This window comes from Hoplias malabaricus, unplaced genomic scaffold (assembly GCF_029633855.1).
Source record: "Hoplias malabaricus isolate fHopMal1 unplaced genomic scaffold, fHopMal1.hap1 scaffold_72, whole genome shotgun sequence".
Lineage (NCBI taxonomy): Eukaryota > Metazoa > Chordata > Actinopteri > Characiformes > Erythrinidae > Hoplias > Hoplias malabaricus.
The window spans coordinates 165,261-189,915 of NW_027100962.1; the positions used below are offsets into that span (position 1 = coordinate 165,261).

General features: G+C 40.0%; 1 protein-coding gene, 1 long non-coding RNA gene and 3 other non-coding genes across 5 annotated transcripts; 4 read left to right on the forward strand and 1 right to left on the reverse strand.

The window, feature by feature from the left end:
• The first annotated feature begins 506 nt into the window (after positions 1-506).
• LOC136682464 (uncharacterized) lies at positions 507-2,109 on the forward strand. The gene is made up of 5 exons (XR_010798650.1): positions 507-581; positions 867-946; positions 1,177-1,223; positions 1,440-1,498; positions 1,692-2,109. It is a non-coding gene; the product is annotated as an uncharacterized lncRNA (long non-coding RNA).
• LOC136682469 (small nucleolar SNORD12/SNORD106) lies at positions 1,004-1,094 on the forward strand. Its single transcript, XR_010798653.1, has one exon. It is a non-coding gene; the product is annotated as a small nucleolar SNORD12/SNORD106 (small nucleolar RNA).
• Positions 1,281-1,371, forward strand: LOC136682466 (small nucleolar SNORD12/SNORD106). The gene has a single exon (XR_010798651.1). It is a non-coding gene; the product is annotated as a small nucleolar SNORD12/SNORD106 (small nucleolar RNA).
• On the forward strand, positions 1,538-1,631 carry LOC136682467 (small nucleolar SNORD12/SNORD106). The gene has a single exon (XR_010798652.1). It is a non-coding gene; the product is annotated as a small nucleolar SNORD12/SNORD106 (small nucleolar RNA).
• Positions 2,110-10,545: 8,436 nt separating the features above from the next.
• Positions 10,546-21,382, reverse strand: cse1l (CSE1 chromosome segregation 1-like (yeast)). The gene is made up of 25 exons (XM_066658905.1): positions 21,255-21,382; positions 19,959-20,048; positions 19,724-19,866; positions 19,503-19,604; positions 18,660-18,805; positions 18,383-18,473; positions 18,194-18,301; positions 17,915-18,007; positions 17,603-17,770; positions 16,436-16,565; positions 16,272-16,337; positions 15,827-16,029; positions 15,593-15,677; positions 15,431-15,492; positions 15,129-15,265; positions 14,864-14,967; positions 14,678-14,775; positions 14,159-14,309; positions 13,594-13,802; positions 13,134-13,231; positions 12,965-13,050; positions 12,762-12,843; positions 11,952-12,098; positions 11,524-11,755; positions 10,546-11,392 (listed from the first exon to the last, which is right to left on the reverse strand). Exons 2-25 carry the CDS (start codon positions 20,041-20,043, stop codon positions 11,303-11,305), a joined length of 2,916 nt encoding a protein of 971 aa, XP_066515002.1. The 5' UTR covers positions 20,044-20,048; positions 21,255-21,382; the 3' UTR covers positions 10,546-11,302.
• Between the last annotated feature and the right edge of the window lie 3,273 nt (positions 21,383-24,655).

The following is a 24,655-nucleotide window of genomic DNA, read 5'->3' on the forward strand; positions in this document are numbered from 1 at the left end:
TCACCATCTCAGATCTGGTCACCCTACATTTAACCATTTCTTGTAACACCTCCCTTTAACTTTCTAAACACCACATATTGCCTTAAAAGTGTCTTAAAAGGCTTAGGCATAACTCACACATTTATGTTACACATTTATTTAAATCTATGCATAGCTTCACTCCACTTACCCCTCCACAAATCACATGCAACGCCATGCCCCTCGAGCAGCTGGGATTCTGATGCTTATGAAACTGATTGTTTTCTTATATCACATGACTGCTTTATGACTTCTTTTTTTGCTTTTGATTCGAGCATATACCACACAGGCAAGTAAAAAAATATAATTTCTCCAGAATTGAGCATTTACAGCAAATCACTCTGAATTAATCTGTTCACACCTCCACGATTTAACGACCTAGCAACGTAGAAAATACATGAATTCCGTGTATTTACTCATGAATAATGTAAGCTAATCGCCACAGCAATCGCTCAAGACTACGTTACCCATAAGCAAGCGAACGTGGCTCAGAGTGCGCATGCGTTCAAAATGCTTTAAAATACATGGGCGCAGAGGGAGTCGTTCCTGTGTCTCGCGGCGTGGTGAGTAGAGCGTTTTATCTGTACACTCTTCCTTTTAAACGGTGCTTCTTTTGTTTCTTCAACAAAAGAGTTTGAGCTCCACAAAATGCTTTATATACCAAAGACATACTTTAGTATAAATAATTAGTAAATTATATTTGGTTTAAAGGAGTCGTGGCTCTACTTTGTGAAACGTTAGATCGGTTAAATGGCTCTTAATTTGTTTCTATCATTTACAAATATGGGTTTTGGTAAGTTATACTGAGCACGTGACCGTTTTGATTATATTTGTATCTCCTCTTCCAGGGAACACGTGGTCTACTCAGTTGCTCATAATGGCCGACCCGCCTTGTGTAAGGGCTACAGTTACTCCGAGTTTAGTGGGGGTAAGTTGCTCTTTTTAAGTTGGAAATTCCAAGAGTACTATGAGTTGTTGCTGAATTTTGACTGGCGGTGATGACTGACCTTTTTTCCCCAGCAGATCGACTCTGTTGACTTTGTAGAAAACTAAGCCAAATTGTCTGAGCCATCTAATGTTCCTTTATGCACCAAGCTGTGTTCTAGTTTAGTGGTTCAACCTGTTAATGTTATTTTTTTTCCCTCCCTTTTTGTCCAGATGTTAAAGAATTGTGGATGAAGTCATAGACATTCTTGTCCAATTTGGTGAGTGCAGCATGAGTTTTAAAATCTATTAAAGAGGCGATGGTGTTCGTTCATTGCACTGGTGTTTGGGATGACTGACCTTTTTTCCCCAGCAGATCGACTCTGTTGACTTTACAGAAAACTAAGCCAAATTGTCTGAGACATCAGTAGCTTCATTGTACATGGGACTGCTTCTGTTGAACATTCCTTTAAAACTATATCTCTCAATGCATGCAGATTTGAGTCTCCCTGAAGGAGCGTAGAGGACTTCAGACCAGACGTGTGTCTTTAAATGGGTGAGTACAGTCTCTGTGGTGGTAGGATGTACACTTAATGGTGGTGTGAATGATGACTGAACTTTTTTCCCCAGCAGATCGACCCTGTTGACTGCTGTTTTTTATTTAAAGCCAAATTTTCTGATGCACCAGTTACTGTTTCTATTACAAATAAATGTGCTGTTGTAGTTCTAACTCTCCATGTGTTCATTAGGCTTCACGGTGGTGAGTTAAAGAAGTCGGCTTGAACAGACCGTGGACGTCTCATGGAGATGCACAAAGGGAGTTTACAGGCCAAAGTCTACAGTGTTTACATGTTTTAACTATGCATAACATTTAAACAGTTTTCTGTGACCTATTTGAGTATGTCTTTAGATAGATACTCTGAGGCCTGATCTGGCTGGTTTGTGAATTGGATTCTTGTTAAGAATGTCAAAGTAATACACTGCTTGTGGTTCATGTGTATGGCTTAAGCAACTATTGCTAAAACGTAAGTTTCTTTAGTTTATGGTTTTAGACGAGTCAGGAGCAAGACTGAATGTTCACAATCAATCTCATGCCTTGTATAATGTTACAGTGAACTCAAGCTGTGAATGAATTAAACAGTTCTGGAGAAGTATGGTGGTTTTTTTATTAAATAAAATTCAGGCTTGCAAACATTCTGGGACATCAGCCCTGTTTAAGGTTCAACATGGACCACAGCCTTTAAAAGGTGTAAGGGGGGGGGGGGGGGAGGAGTTTAAGTAAACATGGCTGTAGGCCAGGGGTTGGCAACCTTTACCACTCAAAGAGCCATTTGGACCCATTTCACACAGTAAATAAAACATGGGGAACCACAAACCCTTTTGAAATTTTAAATACTGCATAACGGGGTTTTTTGCCTTTGTGCCCTGTATAAACAAACTATACTGTGTTACATTTATGAAATCAATGAGCAACTGCAGAGAAATGAAATAACACTTCTGCATGCAACAAACCATTAACACAAAAAAAGATGTTGATGGTTAAATAAAATACTCAACGTCTATTTGAGTCCTTGTAGTAATGGGGGGGGGGGGGGGCAATTGAACTTAGATTATCTACTGGCAGCAAACAAAAACGCTGTCCTCTCGCTGCGTGACGTCATTATTTTACTGGGGCCGTGCAGTCAGCGGTCAAAAAGTTCCAAGAAACCACACACTGGCGAGTGTCGCACATTGGAAGTTGTGACGTGTATTAAGAGCGATTAAATATGTTACAAGATTGCCATAATCTTCATAGAATTACATTTTGAAAATGAATGAACCAAAATAATACATTTTAACTAAATACTCATTTTCAAAAGCTGCGGGTTGCCGACCCCTGATGTAGGCGGGGGGAGTGTACACATTAAAATAAAACTTAAAGGCCAATAGAATAAAAAAAAAACATTTTTGACTCCCCTCAAATTAACATGATGTACAGACAGACTCCAGTTAAAAATATGCAGAGAATTATACATTTTCCTTAGAAAATTTGTGCATGGATCATCTAGCCACTGGCCAAAACAGAATTACCTTCATACATTCAAGGCACATAGGGGTTCCTAGAAAGGCTGGGTGGATGAACTATTAATCTCTGTGGTGAGTGACTTGGGTGTGAGTTGGGCTTGCTCCTGTACAGAAAGAGAAGGGGGAGTTGATGCGGTCCCATCAGCAGAGCTTTTTGCCCGATACATAAGATATAACATGAGAAAAACCAACACTGGCAGGAATATAGCCAGTGCAGTACCTTTTCCGAACCACTGTTCTTTGGTGTTTTCTGCAAGGTAGAAACAGATTACGTTCATTAACAGATGAAAGGCTGAGTGTCCTTGGACAACTGCAATGGTTCGATTTTTTTGTCTAAAAATGTAAAACTATAAAGGTGTATGTTCTAAGGCGTACTGTCAACTAACCTTCCACTTTCAGCAGGACAGCGCATGGTTCTCCCTCCCACATTTCATCGTGAATACTGCACTGATACAGTCCTGCATCTGTCAGCTGCACTGAAGTGATGTAGAGGGAAAGTTCACCATTTGAAAAGGCTTCTTTCTTCACAGCCCTTGCCTGTAGTCATATTTCCACTTAGTGGATCATAAAACAGAACTTTTTGACCATCTTTTTTCCACAGTAGGTCCTTTGGATTACGACGAGTGTCTGCGTAGCATGGCAGCGTTACCTCTCCCAGCCTGTGTGCCATCAAAACCATGGGAACTAAGGGACAAATATTGATAACGTAAATTATAGCAAACACCATTTTCCACAGAGAAAAATAATTCATTCATTAATTCATTATCTGTAACCGCTTCAGTTCAGGGTCGCGGTGTAGACAAATAATGCTCCCTCATAATAGCACCAGTCATTACTTTAAAGGTGGCAAACACTGTTGTGGTGCTTCACTCTCGTGGAAATTTGACCAAAAAATGCAAAGTGTGTATGCACTTACCAAAAACATTAAGTTTTACATCAGCTATTTTTCCTTCACAGCTGAACCTGTAGAGGCCAATGTCATTGTAGGTCACTGATGTGATGTGCAAGGACATGTTTTCTCTTTTTGGATCTTCTTGGAGAGTGAATCTTTTCTCAAAATTTGCTTCAATCGTGCATGTTCCTCTCTGACACCGAGCTACCACTGTTTCCGTCTGAGTTGTGATGGTCCACTTAGAATCACCAGGGCACAAAATGGCAGATGGGAGCGTAGCGGGTTTTTTCACTACAGCCTCAATCACAGTTAAAGCTTGGGACTTGAATGTCATGAGGATAACTACAGCAGTAAAAAGCAGAAGAAAAAGAGTGAACGTTTATATTTCATTGTAACATTTGAAATACCCTTAATAGTACAGATCCCATTAACAATAATAATAATAAAAACTTACTGATTAAAATTTGTATACCCCGATTCCTCTCCATTGTGTTGTATTTAAATGGTGAACCTGGCAAAGACAAGGACTTTGTTATTAGACATGTATTGTGCAGTAATGAAACACAATGGTAAGGTGACCAGATATGAGATGCAGAAAAAGAGGACACGTCTCGGGGTGGGGGTGTGATAAGCCCTCGCCCCTCGCTACCGTTGTATGTTTAGCTGAACCTATGTGTGCTTTTAGGTCCTTTACACCTTTATTTGTTGCACAAAACATGGGAATTTCTTTTTTAATTCATCCGAGAACATTTATGTTTCGGCATAGCTGCTCGAGATGAGGGTGGGTACATGAGCTTTGCCTGACGTAAACAAGGACTACTGACGTGAAGACTGACCAATTAAATATTTACAGAGAAGGTTATCGACCAATAACGGTAGCGCTACAGTCAGACCGTCCAATCAGAAGATTTTAAGCTACTCCACCACGCCCCCTTCTCACTCAAGCGAACCAATCGGAGTAGGGGAGGGCGGGACTAGTTTGTGAACGAAACTTCTCGAAGTTCTATGTAAACTCTAGAAAAACAAAATACCGGACATTTTTTAAGTCTAAAATAGAGGACGTCTGGTCACCCTACACAAGGGAAGCCAGGACTGAAAACTATTATTTCAAATTCCACCAGTGCACCAATTCAGCATCTGTTATGTTTGGGATAAATAATATCACCTAACGAAGGATTCACATGCCCAGCACCCTAGTTTTCTAGAACCAGTGCCAGGTTTTGGACCGCTTCCTTTAAACAGAGGGAGTGTGTTGTAAGTTGCTGACATCTACCTGATAAGAGAAAAAAACGTTTCACTCATTGTCAAATTTCCGTCTTTGTGCTGTCAATTCACTGCAAAATCTTCCATAAAAGCTATCTGAAATAATTTCATTTGAAGCAAACACTGCACATTGAATATCACACGATGCTGAAGCTGGTTACTTATTCGGATTCTCTGTTCCATCTGGAATGGTGCAAATAGTTGCCACTAGATGCCAAAGTTTGTTCATTCATTCGTTCATTCATTATCTGTAACCGCTTATCCAGTTCAGGGTCGCGGTGGGTCCAGAGCCTACCTGGAATCATTGGGCGCAAGGCGGGAATACACCCTGGAGGGGGCGCCATTCACTCACACACTCACACCTATGGACAGTTTTTGGACTGTGGGAGGAAACCGGAGCACCCGGAGGAAACCCACGTAGACACAGGGAGAACACACCAACTCCTCACAGACAGTCACCCGGAGGAAACCCACATCCTCCAGGCCCCTGGAGCTGTGTGACTGCGACACTACCTGCTGCGCCACCGTGCCGGTAGATGGCAACACAATTTCCATACCATGGAAAAACTACACGTTTAGCTTCATTCCGTGGATATTATCTCTTTATTTTCAAAGTGTCTCAAAAATCTGAAAGGCTCACAGAAGACACAAAATAACAGACTATTAATATCCCGAAGATTAAGAAATTTTACTGTGGAATTTTTTTGTAATGGCCCTGTGAACATAGCATTGGAAATGATAGAATGTGTGGGGAAATTGCGCATTTGGCTAAATTCATTGGACATTATCTCTAAATTTTCAAAGTGTCTCAAAAATCTGAAATAATCACTGTCACTGTAATGGGTTATTGCTAATTTTTGCTAGGCATTTGTAAAGGCATTGGTATGTAATTGCTAAAGTTTTACAAGTTGGCTGCTGTGGTGCATCAGCAAACATTTGGCCAAAAACCTATTGTATGTGTTTTAAAAGTACAACAACTAAACTAAATGTATTCTCACAAGCATTTGCTGTGTTTGTTGTTTAGATACCAATGCCTTTACAAATGCTTAGCAAAAATTAGCAATAACCCATTACAGTAACAACTGTGAAAGATGTCAGTGCTGATTTCATTTGGATTGCCTTAATATTATCATCCATGAAAAGGATGTCCATTGGTTTTGTGTGCTGTGTCATAAACAAGGCGAGACTGCAGAGGAATACTCTGACATACTTGTATTTTTTTAGATATCCAATTAACAAACTGTGAGCATAAAGCAAGGGTGTCTATAAAGGGCCATCATGGACTTAGGACACTGTCCAAAACAAGTAGCAACACATCTGATCTTATGCGTTAAATAAGGTAGCCTCTGCTTTCTGGGAATGTCTGCTCTGGTTTTCTTTAAATGTATCCTGTGGACACACCAACCTTTTGCATACACCTAAAGTATGTAGAAACCTGGCACAGTTTATGTCTCTCATGAGTGAAGTCAGACAATTTACTTAATTTTTACATTGAAAGTAATTATTTTGGAGTGTAACTATTGATGTAGTTTTGTGTGTAAATAATTACAGAAATGTTCTGCCAAATATTGACAGTTGGTCAATAAAAATATTTAAAAGAACTGTTAAAAAAGCTACTCTAATTATTGCCTACCCGCCATTACTTCATTCAAACAGCTACATGTTCTTTAAGAGCAATTTCATTAAACATTCAAAATTAATTTAAATGTATTCTTAAAAATGCATCACCATGGGCCAGCAATGCTTAAATTGACCAAAATAAGAGGTGTAGTATGTCATGTGGGTTGCACATAATCAAATACAACTTGTTTAGAAACAATATTATCAATGCTTCAAAAGCTATTGAAATTTATTCTCAAAAACACATCACTACGGGCCAGTAATGATTAAAATTACCAAAGTAACTTCGTTTTTACTGTGTAGTGTAGTTTGTAAACGGTCCCTTAGCTCTCGAGGAGATACCGGCATCCCATTGAAAACAAAATATGTCGTCTTTTTTTAAATGGCAAACATTTCTGACATAAACTGGGTTGTAGCCGCTTGTCTTGGATCACAAAACAATACTCTGCAAGTATTAAGTAATTTACATGCACCGTTTGAGAGTTATTGAAGAAAGAAATCTGAATATGCGAATATGAGACCAACTTTACCGGAGAATCACAAGAAACCGGCGAATAATTGACCAACTTCAGCGTCGTGAACATCACAGAAATCATATTTAAGGGGAACCAATTCCTAGCGATGTGCAGAAATATAAACGTAAAACCAGCGCAAAATATCTAAACCCACCATCACATTAGGGGCTGGTCACCCACTTCAACATCACATTATTTACACTATTGTGTAAGTGACTAAGGCTTTGAAGTACAGTAAATCTGTTGTCACTAAAGTGCTAAGGTGGAAAATCGTACAGCGAATTTGTCATTTCCGTATTAACTGAAACGTTTAAATTTACCTTTATTATCTTCCTCTAGATGTAAGAGTTCAGTGAGAGAAAGGACTCGCTGAGGAACATCAACAACGCCAGGCTCTGAAGAACTGGAGGCAACAGCGAGGACTGCTATTAAATGGCGTAAATAACACTATCGGCATGGCGCAGCAAGTTTTTCGAAGACTGTTACACCGAATTCTGTGACCGCAGGGGCGTTCTCTCGCCGTTAGTGTTCACGTGCATGAGCGCCTAACGCAGACAGCGTAAGCCAGGACGGAGCACCAGGACGGAGAACCAAGACGAATCACCAGGACGAATCGATTCGTTCTTTGCCTGGCTGCATTCAACAAGCTTAATGAACACAACTGCTTGTATTTACACAGCCATTAATGTTTTTACAAACCTCCAATGTGTGAATATCATATGGATAAAGACAGACAGTGTTTACACCTCACAACAGAAGACTTTCTGTCTGAAGAAATGCAAGATCAAGCAAATCGAACCTGGATGTTTGCTACAATGAGAAAATAAAAAAAGAACATATCACAATGTTATATTTCTGATACTGTCATTTAAGCTGTTTATGCGGTTTATATTGAGTGCTCACAGTTGTTGATTAACGCATAATAAGAATTTGTACTTTTTATTATTATTTTTTGGAACATATCTGCACTTTATCCAAGAAAACCATCATATACTGAACATTTATTTCATGACTGTATTTAGGAAAAAAAGTCAGCATTTACCATGACCTTCAGCATGATAATGCACCAGTTTTTAGCTGTTAAATATCTATTCTGATAGTCAATATCAACAAAAACATATATTTCATGTACATTGCAGAATACATGAATTTGTTACAATGACTCAAATATTGTAAGTGTCTTACAAAACGTTCACATTTTCATCCAAAAAAACAAAAAATCTATATATATTTTAAATGGACAGTGGAGCCCTTATATAACAGTCACCGATTCTGATAGCTGCCGTCAGAATGTGTGACAGCACTGAATTCTCCATAAAAAATAGTTGTAATCCAATCAAAATTTATCAGGTGACTTACCACACTCACGTCTTTTCATCCCAAATAAGACATTTTGAACAGAGTGAAGAGAAACTGTTAAACTGTTTAAATTCCTCTAATTTGTTTATCCTAACCCAGTAAACATTTAGCCGTTGATTCAACGTTAAAATGACGTAATGACTGCCGTCTAATCAACGTTCTCTTGAGGTTGAAAATGAAAGTTGAAAAGACGTCCAAACACAGACACTGAAAAGACGACTATTAGACGTATTTTGGACGTCCATTGACGTTATTAATTGGTCCCGAAATAAATTACTTGTATGAAACGCATTTTGGACGTCCACTGACGTTATCGATTGGTCACCACTTAACTAACTTATTAAGATAGATTTTGGACGTCCGTTGACGTTTAAAATATGTCCTTGACGGACAGACTACTTTTAGACCTATTTTTAACGTCCAGGGACGTTCCTTGTTTACTGGGTACCGATTGCCCACTCAGCGATTACATCTTTATACAATCAGCAAAACATATTCCTCTTCAAAACAGAAACCTTGGCCCACAGGTCACCGATTCTGACTGAGTCAGAGTTACATGAAGCTGCCAGCGAAAAACTGCCAAGAAAACCACCACACTCTGACGCCTCACTCGAAACATCACTTAAAGGCTATGCACCAGCGATATGAAAGTGTCAAACAAATAAATCCAGTGGAATTTGAGTTCCTAACTTGTGTTTATTGATAGTCAGAAAACGTTATTTCTTACTAATTGAAGGAATAAGGTTTAAAAGACCGATGGTCCCTCCCTCCCCCAACGGTGTTGGGAAACTCTAATAGGCGTCTTGCCTGTGACGTAGATGGTGGACAACAACTCTAGAAGCTGCACTTAATTTAATGCAGAATGATGAAAAGGTGTGTTGTTTTTGGCTGCAATCATTCAATGTACAGTGGGGCATCTGTGCACAAATGGCCCAAAGATCGCAAAATATCCAGAAAATAGACTAAATTTGTCAACTTTAAACGGGCACTTTGGAAAGGACCCTCCGCTCACTCCGTTATCTGTAGCTCATTTCACTGGCGCTTTTCCAACACTACGGGCATGTAAGGACACCAACGAAAGGTGTTCAAGAGCCTCTGTAACATGGAGGTAAACAGGGTAAGGACACTCACTTCGCCTGTTTTAGTTGGTGTTAGTTAACGTTAGCTTGACTCGCTAAACTCGGTGGCTCAGATTATACTCGGCTACGTAGCTGCATTACGGAGGTTTATAGTGTCGGATGAATTCGAGTTCCACTTCGATCACATTTACAAGAATAACGGTACCTCTACATTTGAGTTTAGCTTATTGCTAGGCTATTGTCATGAATAATGTTGGTTATTTAGCTAGATACTGTCATAACAGTCAGTCATAACGGTGTTTTACCGCGATGTTGTTCAGCTGTTGTCCACCAGTGACGTCACGGTCGCGTTCAAGAATTTCCGAAGTGAGCTCGGGTTTTTCCGTCAATTTAATAAAATTGTCAGTTCTAAAGCAAATTAAGCTGTTATTTTCATTTTAATTCATACTTATATATGTCAGTAACTACAATAATGTCAAATATTCATGGAGGTCCATTAAGTGGTGCTTAGCCTTTAAAGAGTGAGATTGCAAGATAAATATGTGAATCGGTCATATATTCGACTATAATAAAACCGTATTCGCCGTTCTTAAAAATTCACGTTTTGCCTACATTTCTGGGAAACTTTCTCATCTTTAGCGAGAAGGCCGGCACAAGCACAACCAGAAATCCATAGGGAGAAGTTGGATGTGAACCCAGGAACAGACCCTAGAAGGGGTGCCAGCCCCTCACAGGCCCCCCCTCCCACAGCTAGAAGAGGACAGGTGCTACGAGTTACAATCCACAGAATTAAATTCCAATCACCTGACTTTCTGTTCAGCCCTACAACATATTAGTTCAAGTATTATACAGTCTTAGTCTTGTTTAACAGTAAGATTTGTCAGAAAAATCTAGAAGGGAAAAGAAAAAACATATTATAATTATACAAGTGCATCTTTATTAGACAAAGCCTTAAAACTAAGACCAGACAAAAACAAAACACTGACACATGCAACAAACAAAAAGTGGGAGGGAGGGCAAAAATAGCGTTCATTTAGTGCCACCGCAGCCCTTATTAATACAGTAAAAACTCCAGAAACTACTGAAAACAATTCCCATTGATTTATAGATATCAAATATCTGCCAACTCCTGCTGTCACACGTTTTTCAGTCTTTAGTCATTTTTAATTCCTCCAAAATACTGTTGACACAAGTCATGGAGCTCTTATCCTCCTGGATTTTAAGTGCCTGTGGACTCAAATTGAAAAGTCAGATTTAAGCGCTAGATCAGAATTCAAGTGCTGAAGCAGCACTGGTTCAGTCTCAGTTAGCTGACAGGACACCAAGCCACTTCGATAACCTAGCTATTCTTTGCTTGGTCCATTATTTCACACACAACCCATTTTTAAAACTTTTAGATGACAGCACAATTTCGGGTGACCCCTGCTTTTGCGTGAGATTTCAAGTCGGCTAGTCTTCTGTTGGTTTGTAGTCCAGGTGCGTCAGTCCCAGTTGTGACTGTGACTCTTTCTCCTGCGGTGTGTTGTCAGACTCCAAAGACTAAATGGAGAGAAAACTATGGTTCCCCTTTAGACCAGCTGGACTGAAGCTGCCTGGAGATAGCCTTGCAGAAACTGGAGCGCCTCAGCATTCAGACTCGTGCTCAGCATGGAGGGAACCTTCCAGAAAAAAAGATTCAAATTACATGATAAAGTATAGATAAAAATCTACAAGTTTATATACGCCTGATTATTCTTTATGAAGCTGTGTAAAGATAAACAACATCATTTATTTCCTAAAATGTTCTTACCCTCCCAGGGAAAGCTGTTGAGAGTTTGTGTAGGGACTGAGCCAGCAGAATTTTGGGGTTGTTGACAGCATCTCCGATGGGATCATGCTCCTTCTTGCCAGCAAAGGCCAGCTGAGAGAAAGCAGTCTGGTATCCAGGTGTGTCCTCGATGTCAATGAAATGCTCATCATCAGGGATACTGTCGTCCTCTGGTAACTCAAACAAACCTATCAGAGCCTGCAGCATAAGAGGCCTGCGACAAAGAGGGACCAAATCTACAAATCAATCGAAACTCTTAAAACTGTTTAAGTGCAAACCTTAATTAAATTTATAGATCAGCAATTGATCAATCACAAAAGGCCTTAGAATCAATCTGCTTATGGAATCCACCTTCCGAAACCACTCAAGAGCTGCAAAATAGACTCCCTGAATAAGCCTCTCAGACTTACCAGAGCTTTGTGTATTCTGTGTCCATCATGGCTGGGCACTCGGTCAGGATCTTAGTGATGCCTACTGCACAGATTTTCTTTTCCACCTGTCCAGATACTTTCTGAACCTCCGGGATCACAATCTTTTCCAAAACCATGCCAAACATCCTAGCAATTAAACAAAAGGCTTGATTAAAAACAAACAAACAAGCACCACAGATTTTGTCATTTACAATTCTGGTCAACCATCAAATATAAATAGGTTTTAGTCAATATATTTACATTTTTTCAAAACCTGCCAACATATACCACCATGTTTTTGTGGGCTTTGATAAGTTTGTACACAGAGAATCACAGGTGCACAGAGACACTGTTCTTTTGCTAATGAAATACGCACACAGCATTAGAACTGATAATGTCCACTGTATGACAAACACGCGGACATGTCACTATCATGAACACTGGATAGGCCTGGACAATACAGACAAGAATGTTAGCACAATTTATCTTTCCACATTGATTGATACTGATAACTTTCATGATATAAAAATACTTAAAAATTCAAGAGGCAACAGAACGCTGCAGGTGACTAGTTTGCGTGTCACTGTTACAAACGCACAAAGCCCATCATTAAAGGATCTGGTTGAAGAGCCAGGTCAGGAGCATGTCTATGGGATGTTCATAAACCCCAAATGTTGCATATGTGTCACATCCTTTCCTGGTGACTCAAACTTAAGTGAAACTATCCAACATGTTAACATTCTTAATGTTTACTGTAACACATACAGCTACATCGCCCAGGCCTAAAAATAACACTGTGCTCATACTTACTTTGGCTGGATGTCATCAAATATCTCTTGCAAAGCAATTGCTCCATATTTCACACTGTAGAGATTAATGAAGACTAAGAAACCTGTAAAAGGCAAAAAAAGCAGGGTCAAGATCAGTCTGATCAGGAAGACACACACACACAATCTAATTTCACTGCAAGCTACAGAACTCAAAGTATTAGATTAGTTTCATTATCCACGCACTTTTGATGAATTTTGTAGTCTTGGAGCTCTGCAGTCTCTGGAAAAGCAAGATGAAGATCTGTCTCCTGTACTGATTAATAGACTCCCTAAAACAAATAAAAAGGGCACAGCAAGATTAAATTGAGTAATTGTGACCAAAATGATATAAGAATAGGTGGTGATCACTTACACGGGCATGTGCTCCACTATGCTGTTCAGTAGATAGAAGCCTTGGTGGTCATTGGCCTTGGAGGCGATTAACTTTTGGAACACTCCAAGAAGACCAGGCTGAAAAAGGAGAATGAATTAGTCTAATCCAGGTAGTCTCTGAAAACTACACTTCAGTGCTTGAGTGTTAAAGTTCTGTTTGTCAGGGTCAGGACTGAACAACATATCAATCCTTTAAATGCAACCGATTGAGAAAACTGGCATTCTATTTATAACACTGAGTTTAAAAAAGGAACAAGAACCAAGCTTACACAATTTCCTCCCCATACCATATACAGTTGGTGAGTTCGGTTTCCAAAAATGTAGGTTTCGAATAGGACCTATTTATATTTAAGTTTATACCTCACTCAAAAGCTTAATTAGAAAGAAACAATTTGTCAGATTAAATTTCAGGCCTAGAGGGAGACACACCAGGCACTTACAATCTTGTCTGCAGCCGAGCTAGCAATTGTAGCTCCCCCTTTCTCCAAGTAAGCCTGCAGCAGACGGACTAGGGGAGGGATGTTGCCTGTGCGCTCCCACAGAACTGGCTGCAGAAGGTGAGGGAACAGGGCCATGTAAGAATCGGGGATTGTGCTACTGTGGATCTCTAGTAGCAGAGACATAACCTGGAACACATATGGCACAAACTCTGGAATTATAGAAGGGGGTGGGGGTTAGAGGGAAAGAGAAAGAAATATAGTTTGTTTTATTAAAACTTGATTCTATACATCAAACCTAAACACACCAGAATGAATCATCATCTCTTAAAATAAACCTTTACAAAGTTACTTAGCATAAACCAATGTTAAAACAACAAGAACATTGTTTCTCTCTTCCCCGTCATAACAGCAGTGGTGGCCTGTGGTGACCAAATCTAATAGATTTGACTGATTTCAGCTTCATGTGATTTTCTAAACAGCTGTGTTGCATGGATCAGAACATTGAGAGCTGGAATAGATCTGGATCTAATGAACCAACTGCATGATGGTATATGTTCGCCAGTACCTTGCACATCATTCTGGAGGATCTCGGTGAATACAGGGAAGAGTGCCTCCTCAAAGCTGTTAACACTGGCTGGATTTGCCTTACAAGTGATTCTGATCGACAAGCACAGTGACTCAAACAGGTAGTGGTTGTAATGTGGCTTGCTGGGATTCTGGAAACACATACAAACATCATTATGACTTTAAAAAGGTTGTGATTTGATATTTACATAACCAAGCATTCATACGTTTAAGTGCATAGTTTATCAGAATAATTAGTTCCAATAATAGGATCCTCAACAAAACATGTAGAAGTAGTCATTCATAGTCATTCATATGAAGTAGTCATTCATTCATAAATTAATTCATGTTCCATCCTGCCTTTAGGACCAAGTCCTACTTGGGAAATGTCCCCTTTAATGGATGGCTGTTTATGTTTGTCCTGCCTGTAAGTCCTTTGTCATAGAGAAAAAGACATTGACTACCAGACTGGACACTGGAAAATGTACTGAAGTGTCAAGTCATGGATAGCCTGCATTACCTTGCTGACAAGGAGGAGTTTCTGGGTGAGCTGTCCAATCAGGGTAGGGATGTAGGGCACAATGGTTTCTTGCAGCAACGAGAAGCTTCTCATGATGGCTGTAAAAGAACAAAAAGGCATTCACTGTTATACATACATTGAATTTTTCATTTTAAAAATCAAAATGTGTCATGAATAAACATGTACCTTTCATAATGTATTCATTCTCAGATGAGCCAGGTATGGCCAGAGCATTGAAAAGGTTGTTGAGGAGCTGCTCTGTGAAGGGGGAGATCTCTGCAGCTGTGAGACTGGGACGACAAAAAACAAAATGACTGTTGAATGATTGAGTAAGTTACATTAAATATTACTGCATCTCCTTTTAAATAAAACAAAAAATTTGCGATATATAAAAAGTATAAAAATACTGATCAGTTCAGGAACACAGACACAAAAAAGTAGCTAGACCCACAGTGTGGAATTGTTGGATCCCCTCATCGTGAAGAGACGCTCCAATGCATGCGCAGCATAGGTGTGCTGCACTGTGCTCTCTGCCCTCAAGTGAGCTACCAGTAGAGGCACAGTTTCCAGCAACTGCTCCTTGGGAAGCTGAGACATGAACACAAGCATGTGTGTATTAAGGTGACAGATAAAGAAGCATGTTCATCACGACTTTATAAAAGGTACTCCTATAATATCAGGTTTTCACAGGTAAAACGTATAAGAGAGAAGCAAGATACAAGAACACATGGATAACGGAGTGGAAGGCCTCACCTGACTTCTGAAGGTCATGACGTATTTGATGGCATCTGCTTTCAAGACTGGAAATTCATTCACTGCAACAGAAATAAAATGGAGTATAACATCTAAACCTGCTGAGAATTAAGAACAGTGTGGAAATACTCCATCAACATTAAAACAAGCTCATGTTTTTACCATTGGGAGATCTCAGGTCTGTTAAAATGTGGTTCACAAAGAACTCTGTAAGGTTCACCAGTTCATTGGCTTGTGTGATCCCATGCTGCACAAAATAATCAAATCAAATATTAAGCAAGAAAGCAAATAAATAAATTATAAAAAGACTAATTCCTGTACAGAGGTGTAATTATATATTATTTACAGTTTAAAATAATATTATTAATAATAATAATAGTAAAGTAAAAGCCCCACCTTCTGTGTCTGGGCTTTAGAGGCCAGTGATGTGACCAAGTAAATAGCTGCATCCTTGTGTTTCCAGTTTACTGCAGGGTTCTTGGCGTATTCCGTCAACATAGAGTTCACATAACCAGAGAAAATAGCAGTCACGGGACCCTCAAAAAACTTGCACAGGCCTCTCACCAGATCACAGGCAGCTCGACGCCGTGTGTCAATATCTGAGTGTGGAAAAAAAAAAGTTTTAAGAACTAAGTACATATTAAAAACAATCCCAAGTAAATATGAATAAAACATGGACACCAATGCACATCAAATTCAAACATAACGGTGTCTATACATGAGATTCACATTACGTCTAATATGTTTCCTCCACCACGACCCTGAACTGAACAAGCGCTTACAGACAATGTACATAGATATTCCTTCCTTTAACAGAAACTAGAGTTCTTAATGTAATTACCTGAACCTTCGAGGTCTCTTATTATATACTCTTCTGAATTATCCTCAAATGCTTCTTCATCAGCACCTGCACACACACACAAAAACCCCATTAAAAACCAAGATGAAGCAAATCACATCCATATTACGACGAAAGACAAGTCTGATCTGGAATACTAAACTTACTTCTGAACTCCATGTTGGGGACGATGACCTTTTCACAGATGCTGGTGAGTGTATTCTGGTCTTCAAACAAGTGCTTGTAGTGTGGCCTTTCGCACACTGATGCCAGGAACTGAATAGCATTGCTCACCAACTAGGAGTCAAATAAAATATAATTTCATTTATTTAATATTAATTTGACAAGATAATTACTTAATGTAAATGATTTATTTTCAAAAACAAGTTACATCAACACACTCCACACCACAATTATCCTGTCCACATAGCAGTTTTTTAAGAGCATGCCACACCAGCAGGTGGCGATGGAATTTATTCCATAAAGCCATGTTGGCCAATCGAAGCCTTATAAAAACAATCATATCCACGCACATAATGCCCTCCTGTGAAAAAAGGAGTTAGTTGTGCACTTAGCCCTTTCCCACCAACATGGAACCTGCTTGGTTTCCATTATTGGACAAAATTAAAGAAAATTCAGCACATTTTCAACAACTTAAACAGGTTTTGGTACGGAGAGTTCTGCCTCTAAATACTTGACAAATGTGTAAATCATATTGCACCAATAAGATACAAATCACATACATGTTTCCTATTCTCAAATAAATATGTCATAGTCTGTGCCACCTAGTGGTAGCTTGTTTGCCTGCTGTCCACAATTGTGTTGCATTTGTGTGTGGATCAGCAAAAGCAAAGTCTCATAACATATAAACCTGCAAGTGGAAATGAATAAACATGTGTCATGGAAAACAAGTGAGTAAACTGATCCACAAAGGCAGATTCAACAATTTATAAATATATTTTAAATTAGTTTTAAAACTTTAACAGACAGATCATGTGTCATATCACTATGATCTGACTCTGCAGTAAACAGTGGATAAATCATGTCTCTTTTCTGGCTCTATTCATTTAGCTATGATTCTGGCGCTGAATTCAGCCACAGCATTCGTGTTTCCCATCAAAACTGGTGGAACAGCGGGCCATTTGTTTGATAGCACCATGGTTAAGAATCCTGAAGAGAACCAATTCAAGGACCAGAGTTCTGAATTCAGTAACAGATTTCAAACAAAAGGAGACAATGCTGCACTTCTTTTGCTACAAACACAAAACTGTTTTTCCATTAAAAATGTACTCATCCTGCTGGACACAAACACAATCAGAGAATTAATAACTCACCAAGTCATATTTGACCTCTTGTCCTGTAGTAACCAGCAGATTCCAGATGGCAGTAACGAAGCGTGGCAGGTACGGCTGAAATTCCTCATCATATTTCTGTGCATAGAGTGCTGCATTATCACAAATCTGTGATTTAAGGAGCTCTAGGAGACCAGCCTCCTCTTCATCCTACAGCAGGGGAAAGTACAACCAGCTTATTTTTATTGTGGAGAATACTGAAAACTCCAAATATTCATGTGTTCATCTAGTCAACAAGGAGTAGAAATCAAGTTCCTTGAGCAACTGAGACTGAAAGTGTGTCTGTACACTCACATCAGTTTGTAAAAGCTTATTATCCAAAGTTAACAAATTGTGAAAGTTTGTCATCCAAGTCTCCATGTTGTCCTCAAAGAACTCTGGAAGATCCTGGACAAGATGCAGAGGAAGGTGGAAGAAATCAGAGAGTAATCAGTGCAAAGATACTTTGTAAAACAGATAAAACAAATATAATCCTATGTCAACCTCCTTAACCGGTTTCAAATACAGAACTTCCATCTCAAATATCTGGCTAGAGAACATAGCTCTAGAAAAACTAACAAACAGAACTCTTACCTGGAAGTTGAGACTGTAGAATAGCTTTGATATGAGTGTAAGGGACGAGAAGAGAACTTTCAACGCGTTGACATCTGTAGCATGAGTTTGGCACAAGTCGATTGTTGCCTATGAATGAAAATATTCAGGAACGTTAGCACTGAACCTGGATGTAGCAGGAACTGAGAAAACAACAAGAACTGTATTCACCTTAAAGAGCTCAGTAAGAGGTTGGGCAAAAGTGTCCAGCACCAGCTTTATCTCCAGCCACAGCTCGTTGGACTTGAACTCATGCCGATACCTGAGATGGTGGGGATGGGACCTTTTAATTAGTGAGCTTTCACATATTGAAAACAGGTACAGGGGGAAAACTGGAATCTTGTTCTATGTAACATCCAATAATTAATGCACATCATGTTTTACAGAGTTAAATGACCAGTAAATATCTCATATATTCTAATAAAATAATTAATGCGCAGGACAACACCTTTTAAAAAGTGAGTGAGCGGTGCGGAGAACCCCATTGATGATGTGGAAATCCCCACTTTGAAAGCGGGTCACCATCTCTGTGAGGAGGTCGGGCCATTTTTGTGGGAAGTCTTCTCGTCCAATGATGCTGATTGCATCACTCAGCTGGGGAAAAGAAACAGCATCTGAAGTAGTGCTGGGTCACGATATCAATATCACGATTAACTGTACATTTTACCACGATTGCGATTAATGAACCATTATTTTGTTTTTGTATTTTTGATTCAGTTCAGTGACGAGGCTTGTGCTGTAAATACGCTCCAGTATTAAATATGGGACATTCTTTTCTAATGTCGCTGGGAGCTTGTTCCTCTCTTGTTTTCTGAGCAATGTTAATATTTAGTGTGCGATATTCAGTGTCGTCTTAATTATAGTCAAAAACAGCATTTCCAAACCACAGACGCTGTGTGTTTTTTTTTTTTTTTTTTTTTGGTACTAGCTGCTTGAGTCGCTCAGTCAGCCTCAGCGTTTAGGTAGACCCCATGTGGAAGACAGGGGCAGAGTCGCGTGACTAATGCTTGGTAGCATGGTTTTAAAGGGACAGTATGTGAACTCACAGTGGGGACATAACAGAATAAAAAAAATTGAAATAATCGATAGACAATATTATGTTGATTAGAAGTACTGGTAGTTGATTTCGATTAATTGCCCTGCCCTAGTCTGAAGGTATAGTTGTTTTTTTCTTATATCTACAGAGCCTGTTCAGCAAGCCTCCTATAAGAATAAAATTCAGAAAGCAAAGAGTATTCTCTTGGATCTGGTTAATGTATGAGAGCAAAAAGGACAGCATTTATTCCAGTACCTGTTTCTGTATTTGCTCAGGACTTGTTAGCATCAAATTTACGATGTTTGCTTTGATAGCTGTCCGGTCTGGGTCAGAAATTTTGTTTGGTTCATCTTCAATCTTGGGGAGAGAAGACACATGCACTTAAAGCACAGTTGAAGAAAAGTGCACAGAACCTGAAGATCTAGTTATTTTACTCAGGCTTAATATAAGGGAAGACGTGAAGAAAAAAAACTCACTACACGCCAGTTCCTCTTGATGTAGTTCTTAAAGGTGACTGCAGCACACACACGGATAACGTCATCCTGGGACTTTTCTAGCGTAGTCAGTAACAACAATGGGTAGTTCTGGTTTCCCTCCACTGACTCTAGAAACTTCTCAGCTGTATAAAGAAACCAAAAAAGATGGTTAAGTCCATTAATAAACTTCACAATTTACAACAAACACTACGGTGTACATTACAGTAAGTCACACCTGGACGCCTGACAAGTGGATCAGGGTTTAGTGTTTTCCTCAAGTACTCGGTCAGAGTTTGGAGGTTGGCATCATTCAGCTCCATGGTACCTACAAGATCCAAAATAAATAAATAAATAATAGATTATTTTAATATCTGTAACCTTTGCTTGTAACCAGCATGTGTAGCACTAAATATTAAATTAGTCCCTGCCTTCGCCTCCACTGACTACTTCACAACACACCTGCACCTTGAAAGCTCACCACCACAAGTTGATGGGTTTTATTAGGTTTATGACGAAAAAAAACCCTGTTTGAATCCACCCATTTTAAACTGTCCTGGGAACACTGCAGTTTCGAAGTGAAAATACTCAGACATGGTGCTGACTGCTTATTTCTTGTATAATATATTTTCTAGCAAATAAACACCATATACCATATTAACAAGGTAAAACAATCTTTTACATTATAGAGGTGTAACAGTGTGTGGAACTAAGTAACTGGCGCAGAGTCACAAAGAGGAGTTATTCTGTATTTTTCGTACGTGAGTCAACAAAAACATCCCTGCGAAAAACGATTTAAACACAACAAGTGAGGCTCTTTACGTGAGGAGTTAACTAGGCCTTTAGCTAACAACTCCCTCACATTAGTGAGAGGGTCTGTGATGCCTATGGCATATTAGCAGGCCACCAGGCCCAGCTAATTCACTTAAGATTTAAAATGTAAAAACCAGAAAGTAAAAAGGTTTAAACAATGCTATCAATTTTGTTGCTTTAAGCCGCAACATAAAACAGCCAGTTAAGTTCATATCACAGTATCCCCAGTGAAAAAGGCATGCTAGCGCAAAGCTAAAGTGCTAGGCTGCTTTGTAGCCAGCGGGCTAAGTAAGGAAGTTTCGTTGCCGACAAACGCCAAACAGTTTAAGGAAATGTACTTGCTAAATGTTGTCTGTATTTTAAACATTGCTTATATCCAGCCAGAGTTAACCAGCAACGGCTAATAGAGAGATTAAAACCCCGGATGTTATGTTAGCTAATCTTACACAGCTGAATCTGGCTTCTCGTTCTAATTTTCAATTCCACCTTAAACAGCGCAGCAGTTACATTCTGGCGCCCGACGCCTCCAAATGAACCTCATGTATATTTAAGGTCGACTGGAAATATTTTCAAAAAGGATGAAGTCGTTACTGTCTACAACGTGATTTCTCATTTAAACGAACTAAACCTCCAAGGCTCTAAAGAAAGCTACATTTACCACAGAAGCATGTTTCATTCACAACTTTATAAACTGTACCCCCGCAGACCAAGATCCTCTTACCCCGCGCTTTTCGGTAAGTCCTGTAAAGACCGGCGGCCAGATGTGAGGAGAACTTCACCCGTTTTCAAACGTCTCAAACAACTGCGCGGTCACGACGTCGCGCATGCGCACCACCTGCTCTGTATGGACCAGTAACGTGCACTTATAGCACTTTCAAAAAGTTGATTATACACTGCCTGCACAGAAAGACGCACACTGATATTCTGCACTCATTGTCTATTCTCTCAGTGCCTCTGACTTTACAGGAGCCTTTTGGATGTTTCCAATTACAGTCTGAATTCCTGAAGTACACTCTGTTGCTCTGCATAATTTGTTACCCCTTTTTTATCCCGTGCTTCGATGGTCAGGACCCCCATATGACCACAACATTACTGACCTACTCATACCAATGGAGCACACACTAAGGGCAGTATTAAGAATATATTTCTGCATTAGTTATGTTCAAATTAAACTGCTCTTCTCTGGTGGTTAGTTATTATATATATATATATATTCGTATTGGTATCTGTTACCTAATATAAGTATTAATAATTGTTTTGTAAGAAAATTAGAAGTGGCTGTCTTTTAAATAGCTGATATTCAAGTTTAAAAATATTTCCACTAGAGGGCAATCCAGGACCGTGTATGAGACGTGAAGATTTTCTAGAATTATTTAAAGAAAAATACTGAAATATATAGATAAGTTGATAGAAATGGCAGTGATATATATTCTGACACAGGGCTTGAACAAAGTGGCTGCTGTTTAGGTTTATTTTTAAATGAATTTATTAATATGTTTATTATTATTATTATTATTATTATTATTATTACCATTTAGCATGTTGCACACACCTCAATACTTTAGACTGTTTTCCTGTGGAGCTGATCAGAAGGATAATGGGCCCAGGGCCTTGTTATTATGTGACTCCCTCTAGCATCGCCTAACAGCCAAACTAGTTAAACAGAAAGGGCCCACAGGGATTTTGAATACCTTATTTTATGCAGTCTGCCACTGAGAGCAAGTAGGATGAATATTTACCTTTGAAGAGATCCTAGTGGTGTCTGACATTCAAGAAAGTGTCAAGTTTGGAGAAAACCGTTAATCAGGAGAAGAGCCATTTAATCTGGTTCTAATCATATGATTCATCACCTTTTTATGAAATTAAGTCCTGTGTTGGCCCCACTGATATACCCCTGAAACATTCCTGACCTACGACCCTGCACTGGATTATTGAGCTGTTTTTTTTAATTTCTTGGGAATGATGACAGCAGTCACGGTGGTCTCAGGCCTACTGCGGTTTTCTAAGTTTTATATAAAACTGATTATCTCACATCTGGATGTGGTGGTATCAAAACAAAAAGAATTTAATATTTACATGGCTCTGAAGACTACAATATGTTTTGTGTGTTCTCTCTGTGTCTGCGTGGGTTTCCTCCGGGTGACTGTCTGTGAGGAGGGTGGTGTGATATCCTCGTGTCCGTGTGGGTTTCCTCCGGGTGCTCCGGTTTCCTCCCACAGTCCAAAAACACACGTTGGTAGGTGGATTGGTGACTCAAAAGTGTACGTAGGTGTGAGTGTGTGAGTGAATGTGTGTGTGTGTGTGTTGCCCTGTGAAGGACTGGCGCCCCCTCCAGGGTGTATTCCTGCCTTGCGCCCAATGATTCCAGGTAGGCTCTGGACCCACCATGACTGTGAACTGGGTTACAGATAATGAATGAATATATATATATATATATATATATGTGTGTGTATGTATGAATTTATATATATATATATATATATATATATTTATTTATTTAACTGGAAACCTCATACTGGTAGTTGGTCATGTCCCACTTGTTTGTCAGGTTGGGAGAGCATTGGCAGCAGCATGGTACCAGTGGGAAGTGGCACAGATCAATGGCCTTAGAATATACTGGTCACTTGATACTGAAACCCTGCCGGTAGTAAGGCACCCGTATGTGCTAATACAGCCAGATAACATGGTTACAGTTCAGTGCATCAGACAGCGAGGGGGCAAGAGGACTCTGGGCTTCCTCTTCTTCATAAGCCACATGGGTGCTTCCTTGTCTCGGCTCATTGCAAGCCAGTCATCTGCCTGGCTCGAACAACTGTACCAGACTCCCATTGGAGGATGGGGATCATTCTGGGAGAGTGGCAACTGCACCTGGAGGTGGTCCAGATGATTTGGGACAGATATGGTGTGAGTCCAGTGTGTTCATTTGCCAATGCAGACTCAAATCTGCCATCTGGGTTTAACCCTGTCAAATCTGCCTGGCCTCTTAGGTCTGGTGGTCTCAGAGCACTGCTGGCCAAATCAACTTAAGCTTTCCAGTTCTCCTCCTGAAAACTCGACAGTTCAGAACTGCATCATGTCACAGTGGTAGCTCCAGTTTGGTTTGCCAGACAATGGTCACTACTACTGCTGTCCTTCTTGTGGAGGTTAAGTGGGCTCAGTTAAGCTGGGAGTGGGGACTTCAGAGTCCCTTTGTACATTTATTTTTCATTTCTCAATTTTGCCACAAATGGCCTTTCTCAAATGTATCTCAAATTAGGCCAAGTACTTTTGTTAAACATGTTCTGAGTGAAGGCAACACACCGGATCCACCTGGTAATTAGGTGCCAAGTTCAATCAGATGCATATGAGCTGAAAAATTAATAATCCATCCATCCATTCACCCATCCATCATCCATCCATCATCCATCCATTTTCCACCGCTTATCCAGGTCCGGGTCGCGGGGAAGCAGTCAGAGCAAAGAAACCGAGATCTCCCTCTCGGGGGTATACCGAGGCGTTCCCAGGCGAGTCGAGACATGTAGTCTCTCCAGCATGTTCTTGGTCTGCTCGGGGGCCTCCTCCCCGTTGGACATGCCCGGAACACCTCACCAGGAAGGCGTCCAGGAGGCAACCGGACCAGATGCCCGAACCACCTCAACTGGCTCGTCTCGACGTGGAGGAGCAGCGGCTCCACTCCGAGTCTCTCCCGGATGTCCGAGCTCCTAACCCTGTCTCTAAGGGAGAGTCCAGACATCCTGCGGAGAAAACTCATTTCAGCCGCTTGTATCCACGATCTCGTTCTTTCCGTCACTACCCAAAGCTCGTGACCATAGGTGAGGGTTGTGACGTAGATTGAACGGTAAATCGAGAGCTTTGCTTTTCTGCTCAGCTCTCTCTTCACCACAACGGACCGGTACAGAGCCCACATTAAAAATCAATAAGCTGTACTGAATTCCAGAAATATTTGAGAAGAACTGTAAATTTGTAAGGATGTTCACAGCTAGCCCTCTTACTAAATACATGGAATTATTACTAAACTGTGAAATGTGCCAGTTAAGTTTGCACTAAACCAAAACCACAGATTTCAACCCTAGATTTGGGGTCAAAGAAAAAGTGTAATTAGCCCTGACGCCTGCTACTGAA